At 56.0% G+C, this 18,067-nt stretch overlaps 1 protein-coding gene across 2 annotated transcripts in view; it reads right to left on the bottom strand.

The window, feature by feature from the left end:
* TTBK1 (tau tubulin kinase 1) overlaps positions 1-16,235 on the bottom strand; it is a gene marked incomplete at both ends in the record, with an annotated part of 33,025 nt that extends 16,790 nt beyond the window's left edge. The window contains 12 exons of one of the 2 annotated variants that reach the window (XM_081140661.1): positions 3,523-4,084; positions 6,492-6,670; positions 6,910-7,141; positions 8,064-8,218; positions 9,561-9,686; positions 9,764-9,856; positions 10,292-10,357; positions 10,766-10,870; positions 11,593-11,733; positions 11,882-11,955; positions 12,269-12,416; positions 16,113-16,235. In XM_081140661.1, coding sequence (XP_080996787.1) covers positions 3,523-4,084; positions 6,492-6,670; positions 6,910-7,141; positions 8,064-8,218; positions 9,561-9,686; positions 9,764-9,856; positions 10,292-10,357; positions 10,766-10,870; positions 11,593-11,733; positions 11,882-11,955; positions 12,269-12,416; positions 16,113-16,220 — 1,989 coding nt within the window. The remainder of the gene's footprint in view (positions 1-3,522; positions 4,085-6,491; positions 6,671-6,909; positions 7,142-8,063; positions 8,219-9,560; positions 9,687-9,763; positions 9,857-10,291; positions 10,358-10,765; positions 10,871-11,592; positions 11,734-11,881; positions 11,956-12,268; positions 12,417-16,112) is intronic. The other variant, XM_081140660.1, reaches the window with a different exon arrangement.
* Positions 16,236-18,067: the final 1,832 nt, after the last annotated feature.

The raw sequence follows: 18,067 nt of genomic DNA, 5'->3' as shown, positions 1-18,067 counted from the left end.
CACATTATCCTTGTCCCTGCTCCTCATGGGGACAGGTGACAGAGTCATAGGTGCTTCTATCTTTAAGGACTGCTGTTATGAGGAAGTTCATACATCCGACTCTGAGCAGGCTGAGCTAGGTCTAGGAGGGATTCCTTGAAAGGAGGTGGCAGGGTGGGAGTTCCTGCCTGTCCCGAGCCATTTAATCTAGTTATAGGACTGGAGGGAGGGGAGTTCCACTAACTGTGATTCCAATGTGCAGCCAGGTTTGGGAGCCCCCTCAGAGACAAGTCCAGGACTCTCTCCAGACAAAAAAAAAAAAAAAGGAAAGATATGCCAGTCCATTTTTCCCTCTTTCCATCCCCTTGACCAAGGAAGGTCTCTGCTCCACCCTGCTGAACTGAAATACTCAGTTAAACAAGTCACACCCCATGTGCTCACGCACAGACACAGAGGCCACCATGCACACTGACATGCCCACCAGCACACCTGCTAACATGGTCCAGCCAGGGATTGCATGCAACACACACACACACACGCACGCACACACACACGCACGCACACATACACACACATACCAGTCTGACTCTCTCTGACCCCACACAAGCCCGCTGCTCTCTCAGGCCTGTGTCTGCACCTCTCCTAAACTCACAGGCCTCAGACTGAGTGGCCCAGAGCATGACCCTGCAGTCAGCTGCCTGGATTCAAATCCCGGCCCTCCCACTTACCAGCTGGTGACCCTGGGCTAAAACTTAGCTCCTCTGAGCCTCCATTTCCTTACCTTTTAAATGGGGGCTGCCCATTCACAGTGTTGTTGTGGGCAATACACATGCAAAATATGAAAGTGCTCAGAGCAGTGACAGCCACTGTGATTGCCATTAGAATTATAGCTGTGATTGTTAGTCTCCTTCCAGCTTTGACGTTCCAGGCTTCTGTGGTTCTCTACACACTCGCAGACCCACTACTGACTTCACACAGGCGCACTGCCGTGTGCCCCATACGCATGTGCACACATGTGGACGCACTCACACACCATCACACTCTTGAGCTAAGTTGACAGAGAAATGCACACACACGTTGTAGAATGCTAATCATCCTCTCCTCTGTGGGTAAACCAAGGTCTGCAGTCACCAAACACCCCTTCCAGACACACAAGCCATCGTTCACTGGGACGAGCTGTGCCTACCCGTGTCACAACCAGAAACTGAGTCCAAGACTGACTGACAGTACAATAGGCCCGTGCCTGCTCCCCCAAATCTCTCGTCGCCCCCTTGGCCAGAGTTCCCCAATGTGAGGATGATTCCCAGGAGATGGATGGGAATCTGAAAGTGAGAAAAACCTCCCAGACAGTTCAGCTCCCTCATTCTGAGGCTCAATTGTCATACAGTCACCAAGAAGGGACTGGTAGAACCCAGGGCCAGACCCAGGCCGCCTGACTCTAATTCTGGGCTTTCTTTCCGCCCCACACCACTACTGTCTGGCTCCTTCCTAGACTGCTCTTCCTGTGGGGACAACCTATTGTGCATATGATCTCTGATGCCTCAGGCACCCTGCATAGAGTAGGTGCTCAGTAGGTATGGAATGAACAAGTGAATGAGTGAATAAGTGAATGAATGAGAGGGCAGTGCAGAAGCCCCAAACAGATTTTGTTCTTACTGCTTCCCCAGGGCAGTAGGAACAGGTCCTGGGGGACACTGTTCAGGTCAGCAACACAGGCGTGCTGGCCCACACCCTGCCCCAGCGCTGGCTAGGTCCTCTCTGGGTGAGGGCTCAATTTTCCAGAGTCCAGGGCAAGGCCAGAATGCACACTCCTCAGGATCTAAACTCAGAGGTCCTCTCTTCTAGACACATGGATGGAGCCTGAATAGAGCCCTGCCTGGAGCTGCCCTTCTCCAGGGCACCTGCATGCTCCCAGGTGCGACCTCCCAACTGAGCATGCAACAGACTGGCCCCGGCCCTGCACCTTCACATATCCTAGAGCATGTCTCCAGTGTGGCCCGATATAGTGAACGCGGCACAGCCCCTGAGCCCTCCGGCATCCTCTCCTGGGCTCACCCAACCTCTCTCAGAGAACATGGGCCCCATTCAGTACCCAGGGTAAGAGCTGGCGCCACCTGCTGGATCAGACAGAGATTGGCCTCTTCCCTACACAGAGAAGCCAGGCCAGGCCAGTGGCCTTCTGCCTATTCTCACGCCCCATCCTTGCAGGAAGAAAGTAACCACAATACCGTGAGAAATGCTGCAGAGCCTCAGCCTGCCTGGCATTCATGATTCAGCCACCGCCTGGCACCCCCACCCCTGTCCTTCCAGCCTTGTCCCTCAGTCCTCCCATGCAAGAAAGTGCCACTGCAGCCTAACCGGGTCCTCCTAGGGCCCCAACATGCCCGCCCCTGTGCCCAGTCTAGGGTCCCTCCCGCCCTGGCTCTGTTGCTTCCCATCACTGTCTGTTCATCCTGGCTCTCAGGGTTCACCACCCACATGGAGCCTGCCCCTCCTGCTGCCCTCACCCCCTTCAGCCACCCCTTCCCTGGTGTCCAGGACTCCTCTGCCCAGGTGCTCCTTCCACACTTTAGTCCCTCTTTCTCAGTCTTTCTCGAAAGTTCCTTTCCTCTCAGCGCCCTTCCACCCCCAGAGGTGAGTGTTCCCTGGCTCTGCCCTCACCCTTGGCTCTCCCCACCCCACACAGCTGTCTTGGGTGACATCACCCACTTCTGTGGCTTCCATGACTCCCAAATCCATGTCTCCAGCTGAAATCTCTCCTGAGCTCTGAGGCCTCCATGTGGACATCCCATAGTACCAGGAGGTCACTGTGTTCAAACCTGAGTCCATGTTCCCCTCGAACCACTCAGTGACGGCACCACCGTCCAGCCAGAATGCTGGGCACCAGCCAAGACCCCCTCCAGTCTGTCATAGCCCCAATGCCTCTGGCTCCGTCCACCTTGCCCCACATCCAGAGCCCCCACCCTGATCCAAGCCACAGGGGACTCTCCTGCTGGTGCCTGCCATGTGGCCTTTCTGCTTAGAGTTCTGTGCCCCTCCAATCCACTTTCCACAGGGGTCATTCAAAAAGTGCCAATGTAATCATGTTGTACCCTTGTTTAAAAGACTTTGGTGGCTTATCAAGCTCTCAGATCAGGCCCCAGCCCCTTAGCTTAGCCCCAAGGCCTCCAGCACATGGCCCTAGGACCTGCCTGGAGGCCTCATCTGCAGCAACATGCACTCAGCACAGTGTTTTCTGATCGCCACCTCTGGGCCTTTGCATGTGCTGTCCTCTTGACCTGGGAGGCCTTTCTCCTGCTTTGTCACCTGGGTGACACTGCTCATAATGCCAGACTCAGCTCAGAACTTGGGGAGTACTTCCACTAGGAAGCCCACTTGCCCTCCAAGCATAATTTCAGGCCCTGAAACCTGTCTGCCTTCATCACAACATGCAACTGTTGGTTGCTGGTCAGTAGCCCCGTGGAGCACATGAGGAGCACTCCAAGCTACCATACCAAGACTGGGTGTCCAGGGATGGGGTGTGGGGTTCAAACCCAACCTTACCTGTCTCTGAGGGCCGGTGGGATCTGACTCTCTCCGTCGGGGGCGGGGTCCCGAGTGCAGGGGCGAGTGTGAAGGGCTGCCTGGAGTGGGGGGCTGCGAAGTCTCTGACCGGCCATCGGCCTGACTCAGCTGGGGTGGTGGGAGCTGGGATGGCATCTGTCGCAGGTCCTCCTCAGCCAGTGTCTGCATGCTGCGTCCCCGGGGCCGGAGGGTGGGCTCAAGCCCTGGCCGCCGCCGCTCCTCACCCTCCTCAGGCAGCAGCCGCAGCTCCTCGGGCTCCTCGTCGGTGGTGCCAGACGTGCTGGGCTCGGCCCCCGGGGGGAAGTCCTTGAGCTCCGTCTCCTTGTCGATGATGACCCACTCCTTGCTGTCGAAGTCCTCCTCCTCGGCCAGCGGCACCGAGCGGAAGGCGTTGCTCAGGGCCTCCTGCTCCACAGAGGCCGACACGTCCATGCGGCCGCTGGCCTGCCGGTCGGCCTGGCCTGTGTCCACTGACAGCATCTGGGCCGGCTGCGAGGAGCAGGCCTGGCGCGAGGGTGAGCCGGGCAGATCCATCCGTGACCTGCAAAGCCACCCCAGGTGCGGCTCAGTGCCCGGCCTCTCTGGAGCCCCAAGGACCCCACGTAGGTGACAGGGTGGACCGTGACACCTGGACCCTCCTGACCATGGCACTCTCCCACCCTGGGAGAGGCCCCGTCGCCTCCTGGATTGTCACCCTCCACCCTCACTCCCTGTGAAGATCTCATTTATTCATTCATACATCCACTCAACACGTTTTTGAATGCTTACTGTATTCCAGGAATATAAACATACAGGAAATAAAGCCTGGTTCCTGTGCTCAAGAGTGCTCTCTCCTCCAGACCACCGCAGTGAAACTTCATCTTCCTAAAGCCAGCTTTCTGTTTGCCTGTCCAGTGCTCACACCCCATCAGGCCCTTGCTCCTGCTGCATCCAGGGCAAGTGCCCACCTGGCCCTTGAGTTTACAGATGGTTTTTCTAGCCTCTTCTACTCCCACCATGCAGCCCTGCCTGGCTGGTTTCACCTCCAACAAACTCCAGTGGCTCCCAGCCCCGAGGACAAAGTCAAAATTCCTTAGTTTGGCACTCAGGGTCCTTGGCTGCCAGACTAAAGCCCGGTTCCCCATTCCCTTAGCCAGCCAGACCCATCTCAAATTCACACGCTTTCCCCAAATTGCCCACGAGCTCACAACTCTGTGCCTTTGCACGTGCCATTCCCTCCACAAGACCTGTCCTTCCACTCTTTGCTCTCCATCCCAGCTCAGATGTCACTTTCCGTAGGGAGTCTTTCCATCCTTCACAGGGGTTAGTCTGCCCTCCTGGCGCTTCCTGTGTCCCCTCTCATCACAGAAAGGAGCACATGTGAGGTTACGTACCTGCCTCCCAAGGGGTTGTGAGCTCTGCCAGGCAGGACCCATCTGACTGTTCACCTCTGGATCCTGCCTTGAGACATCTCCTTTGTTGTTAAATTAAACTGTGCTGTGACTCTCACATTACTTCCAGAGATTGTCAACCAGGGGTGTACTGGCCCCAGCGTGAGGATATTTCTGGATGTATGACAGTGTGTGGAGGATGGGCCACTACAAAAGAACTATCCTTTCCCAAATGCCTGGGGAGCGCCCACTGAGAGCCGTGGAGGCTTGGATCTGGGGTGGGGTCTTCCTCACACTCAGCCTGGGGGCAGAGGGCTGTCTTTCATGCCCCCCCCCAGCCTGTGATGGGGAGGGGTGCAGATGGAAGCCACCTGTGGGGCTTTCTCAACATAAGGCCACCACTGCCCACGTAGGATCTGCCAACTAGGACTCTACACAATATTTTTATTGATTTGTTAATAAGGCTTAAAATAAAAACACCCCTGAGGGAGGCCACTCATGATCTGACATTTATACTCCCATGTAAATGGCTGATGCCGCTTCCTTTCCTGAGCGTTGTTTTGGTGGACGTACAGGAGAGAGGGCAGCGAAGGGGAGAGGGGCTGACGATCAGGGGCAAGGAGGGGCGTAGAAGCTGAGGGGGGGGGGAACAATTCCCATCTGCTTCATACCCCCCTACTCCCCAGTACCCCAGAGCCCACCCAAACCCTTCTGCCCTGCCTATGAGATCCTGAAAACTCCCTTCCAGAAAAATCCCTCCTCGCCTCTCTCCTTTACCCACCATCACTGAAACAAGGGTTCACTCTGAGCCAAAGCAATTGGCTCTTCAGGACTGTCCTTGTTCAGAGCATTGCCCATCTCTCCCCTCCACTCACATCCTTTCCACACTGCCCCCCTCACGCTCCCTGTTCCCAGAACCCGCCAGGCTGCCCAGGGTGAAAATGCAGGCAACCCGCAGGAGTGTGAACGTGAGTGGGAGAGCTGTCAGCTCCCTGAAGATAGGATCCCCATCTCCCTCTGTCACCACAGAGACAGGGATAGTGCTCCTCTGTCTCGGGCATCGCCATGCCCCAAAGGAGCACTGTGCCCCATCCTGGAGGTGGGGTGTTGTTTCTGGGAGAAACCAGAGGAGGGGCCATGGCTGAGGTGAAGCATGAAGAACCGCACTGCTTGCGTGTGGAAAGGGCCTCTCCAGAGCTGGGCCTGGGGAAGCGATCCCCTTCCTGCTGCAAAGTGGCCTCAGCCCTGCTATGAGGTGAAGCCCTACCCAAAGCCAAGTGAGGGTAGTGAGGGTAAGGACATCTCCTTTCCCTCTGAGGTTGTCCCACCCACCAGATCTGGCCCTGGTCCCTCCTGGTCATCAGCCACCCAAGGCTCATCTTAGCTCTAAACTCACCAACACTCCAGGCCCTGTCACTGACTCTTTCTGAGTCTGGCTAAAGACCCAAGTACAAGCCTTTCAGCACTCCCAGAGTCCCCCACCTCTGCCTGGAATTGACCTTTCCTCCAGACCAACCAGATGAGGGGGGAGGGAACCAGGGCCCCCCCACCACTACCACCCCCTGGTCCCAGACCCACCTCCTCTCATGGAGTTCCACCCGCCCATCCGCAGTGGAGAGCCTCTCTGACTCAGGGCTGTTGACCCTCCGGTAGCGTAGGGAACGGACTGGGGTTGTCGGTGAGTCTGGGGGTGCACGCACTGGAGAGCTGGGGACCCCTACACCTCGGTTCTGCTCCTCTTCAGCCACACAGGGGGTCTGCAGGAGAGGGGAGTTCCATGAGCTGGGGCTCACAAGGCGGCTGTGGGTTGGGTGGTTTTCTCAGGGTGAAGGAGACGAGGAAGTGGAGCACAAGGATGCGGGTGACCTGAGACGGGGCAAGGCCACAGAGGCGGGGCAAGCAGGCTTGCAGCTGGGGAGAGGGTGTCAGGAGGACCGGTGGGGGGGGGGCGCAGGTTGGGAAGGCCACCCCTGTCCTTCTCCCTGGCTGCAGTTACTTTGCCGATGTTGATCCGGAGTTTGTTGCGGTTGACATCTGTCTCCTCCCAGACTTCAGCCTCAGGACCACCAGGATGGGGGATGAGGTGGGGTCCGGGTCCTAGCCCCTCAGGGGGCCGCCCGGGCAGGATTGGGGGTGCGTTCTCCTGGTCACTCAGGTGCTCTCCCTGCAGCACGTCCTCTGTGTTCTCTCGGAGCAGGTCTCCAGGCACTGGTGTCACGTTGACCACCCTGGAGAGGCCAGGAGGGGGCGATGGGCAAGGCTGGCATGGGTGCCCTCTCCTACCAGCACAGGCCCTGGAGATCACTGCCACAGATGGGCGTGGGCACAGGTGAGGCCCCAGCAGGAGTGGGGGTGTCCTTTGGCCCATAACCAACCCGGCTCACAAAACCTCTGAGACTAGGCCATCCTCGGGTTGGCAGAGAGTTGTAAGAAGATGTGGCTGCTGGGTTGGGCACACCACCACCTAGCCCTATTTAAGGGATTGCCACTGCATTTCACTGCCTGGCTTCCTTTAGACCAGGAGTGGGGCTAAAGACAAGGATCGCTCTGAAGTTCCCAGAGCGATGTCTTTACAGACTGAGCACCATAATGTGCTGACAAGTCCTGTTGAGTCTCCTTCCCAAAGGTCCCTGGAGGACCTGCCCACGTCTCTCCCTGGCTCGCTCCTGGAGTTGGGTGGAGAGCCTCTTCTCACGCTGGCCACCTTTGTCTTTGTGCTTGTCACATTGCTCTGAAATTGCTGACCCATCAATTACAAATACCATAGACACAATTGAGAGCACTCAGAGGCAGGGGCTGCACGTTCTTCCTGTGCTCCCACCGGGTCAAGCGGTGTGGGCTCAAGACATGTTCCCTAAATGAGCGCATGTGAGAAATAACAAACGGTGGGGCTCAGGCAGTTTCACTCAGGGCTTCCTGATCCCCACCGAGGTCAATAGCTTCAAATGAGGATCCCACTCCTGCCCAGATTGAGGGTGCAGGTGTCGCAGAACTTCCTGGGGTTCTAGAACCCTACTGTTCAGCACCAAGAATAGGAGAGACAAACCAGGTGTGTCCAGGTAGGAGAGGAGAGAACTGGCTTCTGGGATGACAGCTCCAGGCAGCGGTCATGTGGTCCCCCACCCAGCCATCGCCCCTCCTGAGACTCACCCAAACATGGCTGCGGTCTGCCGGGTGTTCTGCTGGGGCGGGGTAGAGGTGCTCGTGGACAGGAGGGCATCGGTGCCGGCCTTCTCCCAGTCAAAGGCCTCATTCTCGGCAATGCCCCGCTCCTTCATGCTGTTCTCAAACACCGACATGATCAACTGCAGGGGGTGGGGTGGGGGTTTGGGGGAGGACAGAGAGGTGACCCTGGGGCTAGCCAGGAGGAGGTGACAGTTTCTGGGATTGCAGGGGAAAGAAAGGGGCCTTCCAGGGTGGGCCAAGAAGAGGCATCGGAAGGAGAAGGGCACATTGATTTTAAATGAAAACATGCACACAATATGCAAATCGGCATGCAAATTATCATCTTGGTTTAAGCCCCACTGGCTGGATAGAAGCCCCCTGAAATCTGTTCCCTGATCACTGGCTGCAGACTCCTTTGCTATTTCCATTATCTCAGCAGAAGCAACAGCAGCCCAGAACCACTGGTAGTTTCCCAAACCCACCACCTGGGGTCAGGGGTGTGCAGTCAGCTCCCTCTGCCTGCAATGCCTTTCCCACCCACCTCTCTTCCCTGAAGCCTTCCCTGATTCCCCCGCCTCTCAGCTCCCTTGGTTGGGCACAGTGCATGGGCTAGAACTGTTTGCACGCCTACTTGCCGACTCTACATCTCTAGCAGCCAGCACAGGGCCCAGCACAGGGTGTGCTCTCAGCTGTTTGGTCTGGGGGACCCCACGAGGCTGAGCAAGGGGGGTTAGGGTGTGTATGGCTTCCTATTCCCCAAGTGAGGCATCTCTGTCAGCAACCAGGGCTCTGTGCTCAGTTGTATACCCTCTTAGGCCCCCAGACCATTCCGCTCTGACTTCGCTCTCTCCAGAATGCAGGGCAAGTTCTCTCTGCTGGCAAGACCCACTTCATTGAGTGCCCACTGTGTGCCCGACACTGTGCTCCCCATGGTGGCACACAGTGGAACCTGGGCAAACATTGCTGACATTTTCCCCACTCTCTGATCAGGGTCATGGATCCCATAGGAGTTTGGGGATGGCGCCTTGGAAAGAACACTGGACTTGGAGTCAGAAGATGTGCCTGAGCCCAGGCCTGCTCCTAACCAGGCTATCAGGCCTCAGTTTTCTCATCTATGACATGGAGACAATCATCCCACTTGGACTCCTGCAGTTTTGGTGTAAAGTAATTGAAAGCACTTGGCTTAATTAATTGTTGAATGCCAAAATAATAACATAAGGAACACACGATTATCACCAAAGGCTTGTTTTGAAGCTTAAATGAATGAAGGCATGGAAGGCACTGAAAACAAGGTAAGCTCTTGATAAATCTTAGCTATGCCTACTGTTCGTAAGAGCGCAAAAGAGTTTCGTGCAGTTGGAGGACCAGGGGGAGATGGTCGGGGCCAAGTCGGCAGGGGCGTGGGGCCTCGGCAGGAGGGTGCTGCTGGCAGCGGTCGCCCACAGAGAGGTGTCCGGGGTGCAGGCGGCGGCAGGCTCCCACCTGGTAATCAGGCTTGGTGAAGTAGTCAAGGCTGGCGATGTGGTCCAGGAAAAGGTGGAACTCAGAGGGCATGTGCTTCAGCAGCATCCGGTGCTCATACTTCTCCTTAATCATCCCTACCTGCTCCTGGAGGCGAGAGACACAGGCAGATGGGGCCCCCTGCCCGTCCACACCCACCGCAGGTCCAGCCGCACTGGGCTCACCTTGTCTTTGATCTTCCTCCAGGGCAGCTGCCCCACTGCAAACTCCACCAACATGTAGAAGAGGGACCACAGGTCATCGTGGCGCCCCATCTCCTAGGGGTGGGGAACGGGGGGGGTGACCCACAGCTCTCAGGTCCTCCCCTGGGAGCAGGGCACTGACCCTTCGCTGAGTCAAGGAGGCTCGACACCCAGGCTTCTATGGGCAGAACTGGGGTCTCCCCGAAGTCATGGCTCCCTCCCTGACCAGCACACATAGAGTCCCAGTCAAAACTTCTGTTTGTGCATTCTCACCCCACAGAGATTTGTGCTGGGAACAGAGAGGAGAGGAGCCCCACAAACACGGAAGAAGGGGAAGTCAAGGGCAGAGCCTTCTCCCAGTAGGGGTCTCTGGAGTGGCAGCTTCCAGCCCCTGCCCCAGACTTCTCTCCCACCTCCAGAGCGGCCCTCCCCACCCTCTCCCTCAGCGGCACACGCCACCCCTGTCCTGTTACTGCCCTTAGGCCCCTCAGTCCTGGCTCTGCCACTCACCCGGTTCTTGTGGGCATTGACCGAGGCATATCGAACAGTCCCTCGAAACCCGGCCACATTCCGAGGCTGCAGAGGAGAGAACACCACCAGGAACCTCACCTGCTGCCCCTGACCTCGGCCCTGCTCAACCCTGCTTACCAAGCCTACCTCTGCCTGCTTAACCCTGACCGCCTCCCCAAGGCACCCCCCACCCCCGCCACCTTGGCCCGGTCAGGAACAAACCTGACACCCATCCTCAGTCCTAAGCCTGCCGCCTGCCCCTGCGTCTGTCCTTGGCCAGAGTGGGCAGACAGACCACAGAGCGTGGGTGTGGCTGCCATCAAGAGCCCAGGCTAGAGAGAGGGGATGGCGAGTGTGGGCACAGAGTTGGGTGCTGCTGATACTGAACACAAGCCAGGCCTATTCAGGCAGCTGCAGGGAAACCTGGCGAAGGGATCCCGGGAGGCCAGGATTCCTGCGCGCAGTGGTACTCACGGGCCGGACGTCCCCCGTGGTGTTGGTGTACTGCCGGGCCAGCCCGAAGTCCAGCATGTAGCACTTCCTGTAAGTGGATGGCAGCCTGCCCATGGCAAAGTTCGACTGCAGGGAGACAGCAGCTGTGAGCTCACCTCAAGGGGAGCCAAGAAACCGGGGAGGGGCCCTCAGCCCATCTACACTCACGAAAGAGTAAAACCCCTGACCTGTTACTGTACCCATTGGAGGGGCAGGTGGGATTATCTTCATTTTAGAGATGAGGAAAGCTGAAGGTCAAAGAGCCTAGGGGGCTTATCCAAGGTCACACAGCAACTGATGACCCAGCTGACAGTTGAAACAAGGTCTGTCTGGCTCTGAATCCTTGGGACTCCTCAGCAGGACCTACATTGTTCTTGCTATGTGACCTTGGGCCATTCAACCAACCCTTCTGGGCCCCAGTTTTCACCTCTTAAGATTGGTAGTTTTTTTCAGAACCAAGATCCAAGATGTCACAAAATTAGCTATTTGGGATTCCTTACAAAGCCCCAGCCCCTGGTCCCCTTCTCTCAATCTCCCCCATCCATCCTTCCTCAACCCCTTCACCTCTCTATGTTCAAGGACTATTCAGGTCAGGGATGAGGGAAAGGAAGAGAAGAGAAGCGCAGGAGAGGGCATGGGCATGGGCATGGGCATGGCCAAGGGGCGGGCAGGGGTGTGTACTCCTGCGAGGCAGGTGAGGGGCAGTGATGGGGCCTGGGATGGAGAAGAAACTATTCTGGAGAAGAATCCAGGGCCCGAAGAGGGAGAGGAGGGGGCGTGCTTTAGAGGGGGTGGGGGGTGGCCCTCACCGGCTTGATGTCACGGTGCAGGAAGCCCACGGAGTGGATGGCCTCGATGGACTCCAGGATCTGCTTGCCCAGCCGCAGCGTGGTGCTCAGCGTGAAGGTGCCTCGCGGCTGGCTGCGGCGCAGGTCAGCCAGGTTCCGTCCCTGGGGGTGGGGGTGTAACCCTGCTCATCGACCGTCCTACCCACCACCACTGAGGCTTGTGCCCACTCCCCACTCCTCTGGGGGGCCACCAGGGTTGCAGCCCAAGTCCTTGGGTGAGACGGACGGAAGATGGACCACGGGGACTCACCTGGAGCTGCATCACCACGTAGTTGAACTTCTCATTCCGGCCACAGCCAATGAACCGGCACACGTGGTCTTTCCCTGAGGGGCACAGACAGGCGTCTCCCAACTCCTACCCCTTCTCCTCACTTCCAACCCTTAGGTGGGCTCCTGGCGCGCTCTGGATTCCCGGGCCCCTAGCCCGGGCCCCACGACCACTTTGCCTACCACCACCCCCTGCCCTTAGCCCTGTCATTGCTCTTAGACTCTGGTCCATCTCACCTTGTCCATCAGCTCCCCCTTAGCCCCTTCCCTCCGCCCCTCTACACCTCCTCCCAGCTTCTTATCCCATCCCCTCTCCTAGCCCCTGGCTCCATCGCCTCTTCCCTCCCATCCTCCTGCCCTAGGCCCGCACCTTGCAGCTTTTTGAGCACAGCCACCTCCATCTTGAGGACCTGCTTGGGCTGCTGGGCGGACTCCACCTTGAGGGCCACATTCTCCCTGGTCAGCAGGTCCATGGCCTCGTAGATCTCACCAAAGCCCCCGCCTCCAATCTTTTTCAGCTAGAGACAGGTTGGGGTGGGGGGGATAGGTGACAGAGGGATCAGCCTGAGCAGCTCTTCATCCCATCCACTGCTGGGTCATATCCTTTGTTGATGGGGGCAGGGGCCACCCTTGGAGGGGAGGACCTCACGTCTCCCTTCCTTGCCCCATCCACCAGGGCCCCCACCTCCTTTCCTAGTGCTGGAGACAGACAGCTCAGCCCACAGGTAGACAAACAGACACACACACACACACACACAGGGCCAGACGTCAGAGTGGGCAGTGGGGAAGAGTATGACATGTGTGCCTTCATATAGACATGGGGACAAGGGTATGTGGGATTCTGAAGAGATAATGGGCTGTCGTGAATCTTTTCTTCTCTGGAAGGACAATAAATATCATGCTCCCCTCAATCCCCTGCATAGACTGAGCAATCTCCAGAAGGAAAACCAGTTTCCAGAACCTCCCAGCTTCAGGGCGGATCCTCCCGGAAGGGGTTGGCTGAATCCTAAAAAGTGCCACCAGAGTATTGGTAGGAGGAGTATTTGGGGGAGGAGACTCAGGAAAGAGTGCTCACTGCCCATACCTGCTACTGAGGCTCACATCACTTCCTAGGCCTCTGTTCAGGTGCCCAAAACCAAGGTGAGCCCCCTCTTTGGGGCAGGGGACACTGTGGGAGCACGTGGGGATGGTTTGGCAAGAATCTGTTTATTCCTGGGGCAGTGCAGTGGAGATCTAACCCTCTAGATGCTCTTCCTCCAGCATCCCAGGGCAGAGAGTGAGAAAAGACAGATGTCATCTCAGCTCATCCCCAAAGGTTCCCAGCAACACAAGTGAGGAAGGTCGCAGGAGTCACCATTTGCACAGAGTTAAGTACCTGGCCCCAGGTCACAGGGCTAGTAAGTAGCAAAGCCAGGAGTTGTTTAAATGCAGGCAATCTGAGGTAGAACCCACACTTTGAAGCACAGTGCTATAGGGACAGTTGATCACACTGGGATTAAAACTGTCAGGGCTGAGATTCAAGCTCAGATCTACTAGGCTCCAAAATCCTTGCTGGGGATGGTAAGGAGGGTCCGGAGCATCCAAGGTATTTCTCACACCTACTCCCCAACTTCCCAGGGTGCCCAAGGGTATTTCTGCACCACCTTCATTTCCAAACAGAGCTTATTTTTCCTTCCTTAGTCCCATTCTTACTCCACCCCCACCCTTTACAGGACCTCCCTGGGATGGGGAGCCAGGCATCTGCACCCACCACTCACCCAACTCCCCTCTTCCCTGGGCACTTATCCATGGGCCACAGCAAGCACAGTGACTAGGCTCATAATACTTTTAGGAGGCAATGAAAATGTGTTAGTTTCTTTTAAAATCAGAAGGAGAAAAAACTTTTAGGTCAAAAAGAAAATTTTAATATGTAATATTAATTTATTCCTTTTTATACCAATGCAGTCATAAAATACAATTTTTAGTAATTTATTATTGAGGAAGGGGCCCAAGGAGGAGAAGTGCCCAGGACCCATGAAAGCCATAATGCAGCCCTGCCCTCAGCCCAGTAACAGGAATATTCTCTCAAACCCCCTTCACTGGGCCCTATTCATGATCCCCTTCCCTGCTGAAGAACCTCCCTAAACTGGAGGAGAAATATGACATAATAGAACCCGCATTCACTTAGGAAAAAGGAAGCCTGGTTTCTTGGCCCAGCTCTGGTTGATCTGAGGTGAGTTTCTTAAATTTTCTTAGATTCCACTTTTCCTCCTCTGTAAAATGAGAGAGTTGGACTGGAATTGGTCACAGACTCCATCAGTTCTATGGTCCTGATTCTTGGATGGGCTAATTCTTGGAAAGCATGACTGTTGACCCAGCATGGCTGGGTTCAGACAGACCTGTTTCTACCTACCAGCCAAGGTAACTTGGCAAGTTAACTAATCTCTGTGCCTCTATTCTCAGACCTGTGAAACGGGGCTAACAGTGTCCACATTTTTTCACAGCGTCTGGCAATAGTAAGTGCTCAAAACAAATACTAAGTTTTTGTTACTATTATTGTTTGCTATTCTAATTCTGAGAAGCCTGCCTCAAGAAGAAGAAAATGTTACAATTTTTAAATACTCCACCTAGTGTCACTGATCCTCATTTTCTCCTGGCTACAGACCATCCCTGGGCAACTTGTTCTTGTTTCCTGAGCTCTGCCTCATGCCTCTGTCCCATCCTTCACAGTAGGTCCTGTTCACAGGGAGATGCGCTGATGGGAAGCATCTGGTACCCCGCCATCTCTAGCTGTCCAGGGGGCAGGGAGTAAGTGAGAGTAGACAGGTAAGCTGGCAGATTGTATGCATGCCTCCCTTCCCCAACTCCCACTTACCATGTCTCTTGCCACTCATCTCCCAGTTCCTCCCTCAAGAAGCACAAAAAAGCTCTAGCCCAAACTCACCAACACCATCTTTTTCTCACCTCTTCAGTGCAAATGTCCTGCCTCCAATCTGCCAGCACAAGAAGCTCTTGTAACACTCCTCACCTTACCAGACCTTCATTCCTTTGATTACTGGCTGGCTCCTCCTCCCCCAACCTCTGTCTTGTTACTCTCCCTCTCAGGAGGTCCCCCTGCAGAAACAGGCAGCCCCTACCCTCAGCTCTCCAGCTCCTCCAGTGCCCCCCTTCCAAGACATCTCTGACAAGGCTGCCACCTTTGCCCCTATCCCTGGGCCTCTAAGGGACCTGCCCAGTGGGGTGGTTGTTGCCATGGAGACCCACCTGCACGCAGGCCCCACTCTCCTCTCAATCCCTAAGGGAGCTGAGCCTCTCCCCCAACACACACACACACACACACACACACACACACACACAAGCTCACTATAGACCTGACCTGTGCCGTTCTCCCTCTCTTCCTCTTGGCTCCCTATCCAGGTGCAGACCCACAGCTCACACACTATCACCCCGCAATCCACTCCACATGAGCCTGCCCCCACAATCAAAAGAGGCAGGCAGGCAGGAAGCTCTTATGGGACGGGGAAAAAAGGGGGGTGGGGGTGGGACAGGGATTGATTTACAGTAGGTCCTGTTCCCCAGGCACAGACTTTTCCCTAACCTTCAAGTGTCCCCCTCCTCTCCAGACCCAAACCCCCAGGAGGCTTGGACTACAACTCCCAGCAGGCCGAGCAGCCTGAAGTCCTGGGCTGGAGGAGCAAGGCACGCTGGGAGATGGAGTCTCGGCGTGTTGCACCTGCCGCAGGAACCAGTGAGGGGAGGAGGGTGGATGGAGAAGATGGAGCGCAGATGCCGTGGGAGCAGCCTGCGGACCTCTTCCCGGAACCCAAGCCTTTCCGTCCTCTGCGGAAGCGGAGGGGCACCTGCTCACTCGCCGCCCTTCCCCAAGGTCCGGCGGAGAAAGAGCCCCCTCCCCCACCCTCCCTCCTCCCCCACGGAGCTCTGCAGCTCCAGCTCCGGCATCCAACCAGGAGTCGTTCCCGGCTGGGACCGACAGCGTGACCTAGCGGGGCAAGGGTGAGAGAGGGCGGGGCTGAGGAGAGGGCCCTGGGAGAAAGAGACTGTCCACAAGTGTAGGCAAAAATAATGACCTGCCAGCAGTGTGCAAATGAGCTCAGGAGCACCTCCCTCTTAGGACAGGTGCGCTAAAGGCACCTGTTTTTACAGGTCTCCAGACCCCCTCCTCCCCTCCTCGCCTCGTCCCCCGGCCCCTCCCTCTGCCCCGGCGGGTCACTCACCACCTTCCAGCGATCCTTGACCACGTAGTTGGCCGGCAGGATGTCGGCCTGCTCCCCTCCCCCACTCATGTTGGTTTCGTCCTTAGGAGCAGCCGCTAGGCACTGCATCCGCCAGCCGGAGGGAGGGGTGTCCGCAGGTCCTGGCCTGGGGGGGCCATCTACCTGGGGGAGTGGGGAGGGGCTGTGAGTGGAGTGGGCCAAAGACACAGGACCACCTTGCTGATATGATGAAGGGGAGCTCCATCCTTCCCGGGACCACTGCACAGATGCTCCAGGGGTTACTGGGGGAAGCGCTGTGGAAGCACCGGCGGAGGTCAGGGGAGAAGACAAGTCCTCTCCACAGGAAGGGAGGTAGACAAACTACAAACTGGAGATGTGAATACCAGTGACACACCTCGATGGAAAAAGGAGAGGAAAATGATGTGTGAACAGGCTGTAGGGAAAGTGTTTCCCAAAGAGGCATATGCTACTTAATGTGGGGGAGACTTGCTAACCAAGGAGCACAGCAGACTGGGTCCCATGCTTACAGCGGGGAGACCCAGTGTGAGTGACTCCATCTGTAGCCCCTGGCACCCACACCTTCCCTGTGCCACAAAATGCAGCTGAGGCTTATTGAAAGGGGAGAACTGCTGATGGAGACGCACACCAGAGTGACAGAGACCAACCATGGGAGATGTGATAATCAGAGAATGCGGAGACACCCAACAGCCCCCGGCTGCTGAGGGGCACATATTCTCTGTGGTGAGCCCAAAGCACTGCCACAGCCCTGGGCTTGAGAAGCAAGGATGGGGAGTGAAGATAAGGCAATGGACTCAAGACATGGGTTTTAGAGGGACAGCAGCTATATGGCCTCACAGAGGGAGAGAGGCAGGTTGAATTGGGAGGAACTGGGGACCGCAGGGAAGTGGGAGCGGCCTAACAGGAGTGACGGGAGCGGTAAGTCTGGGTGGGCATGGGGTGAGAGCCTCTGACCACACCTTTCTGTGTCTGCTCAGGAACCAAGAAAGAACACAGCTCCTGTTGCATTAGGATAGGTAGAAGCTGGGTATCAGGGAGACTGTCCCAAGTGCGTGGGTTGGGATCCAGTCAGTGTTACCCAGGGAAATGCAAGTGTGTGCTCGTGTGTCTGCACGTGTATCTGCGCGTGTATCCCTCTGTGTGAGTATGCATGTATGTATTGTGTCTTTTTTATTAAACTTATTGGGGTGATATTGGTTAGTAAGATCACATAGGTTTCAAGTGTACGTTTCTATGATGCATGATCTGTATATTACATTGTGTGCCCACCACCCAAAGTCAAATCTTCTGTCACCATATATTTGGCCCCCTTTACCCTTCACTACCCCTTCATTTAAGTGTCCTTCTGTGTGTGCTTATCTATGTGTCTGTGTGTGTGTTTGTACATCTGTGTATGTCTGTACGTCTGTGTCTGTGGGTGCTTATGTGTGTTTTTGTGTCTCAGTGTGTGATATGCATGTGTCGGCAGGGAGTCACAAGAGATAACTTTTGAGATCTCTGCCAACCCAGTACAGGAATGGAACTGGGATCTTTTCTTCTTTTCTTTCCCCCTACACTTTTTATAAGCACACTGCTCTGTCCTCACAATGACCCTAGAGTCACAGATGGAAGGAAGTCACTCAGGCTGGGATTGGGGTGGGGGTGGAGAAGAGAAAAGTGCCTTAGTATGGATGGGATGGGAATTCTATAAGCCTGTCTTTCCTTGGGATGGGATCATTCCTCAGGGCTCCTGTGTGTAGCCGTCCTGATGCAGGGGGCAGCATGGAATGGTGAAGGCAGGTCATGGTGTGCCATGAGAGACATGTGGAGAAGGGATCTTCATGGGGAGGGACACTGTCACTCTTTTTCTGTCTTTCTTCAAACGACTCAGCTTACTGTTTCCTCCAGTCCACACAACTTCAGAGGATCAGAACTGATATGAAATAGGCCTCTGCCCT

Source organism: Miniopterus schreibersii, assembly GCF_964146895.1.
Source record: "Miniopterus schreibersii genome assembly, chromosome: 6".
NCBI lineage: Eukaryota > Metazoa > Chordata > Mammalia > Chiroptera > Miniopteridae > Miniopterus > Miniopterus schreibersii.
Note: the sequence above shows the minus strand (reverse complement) of the source record. Positions and strands in the feature narration are given on the sequence as shown.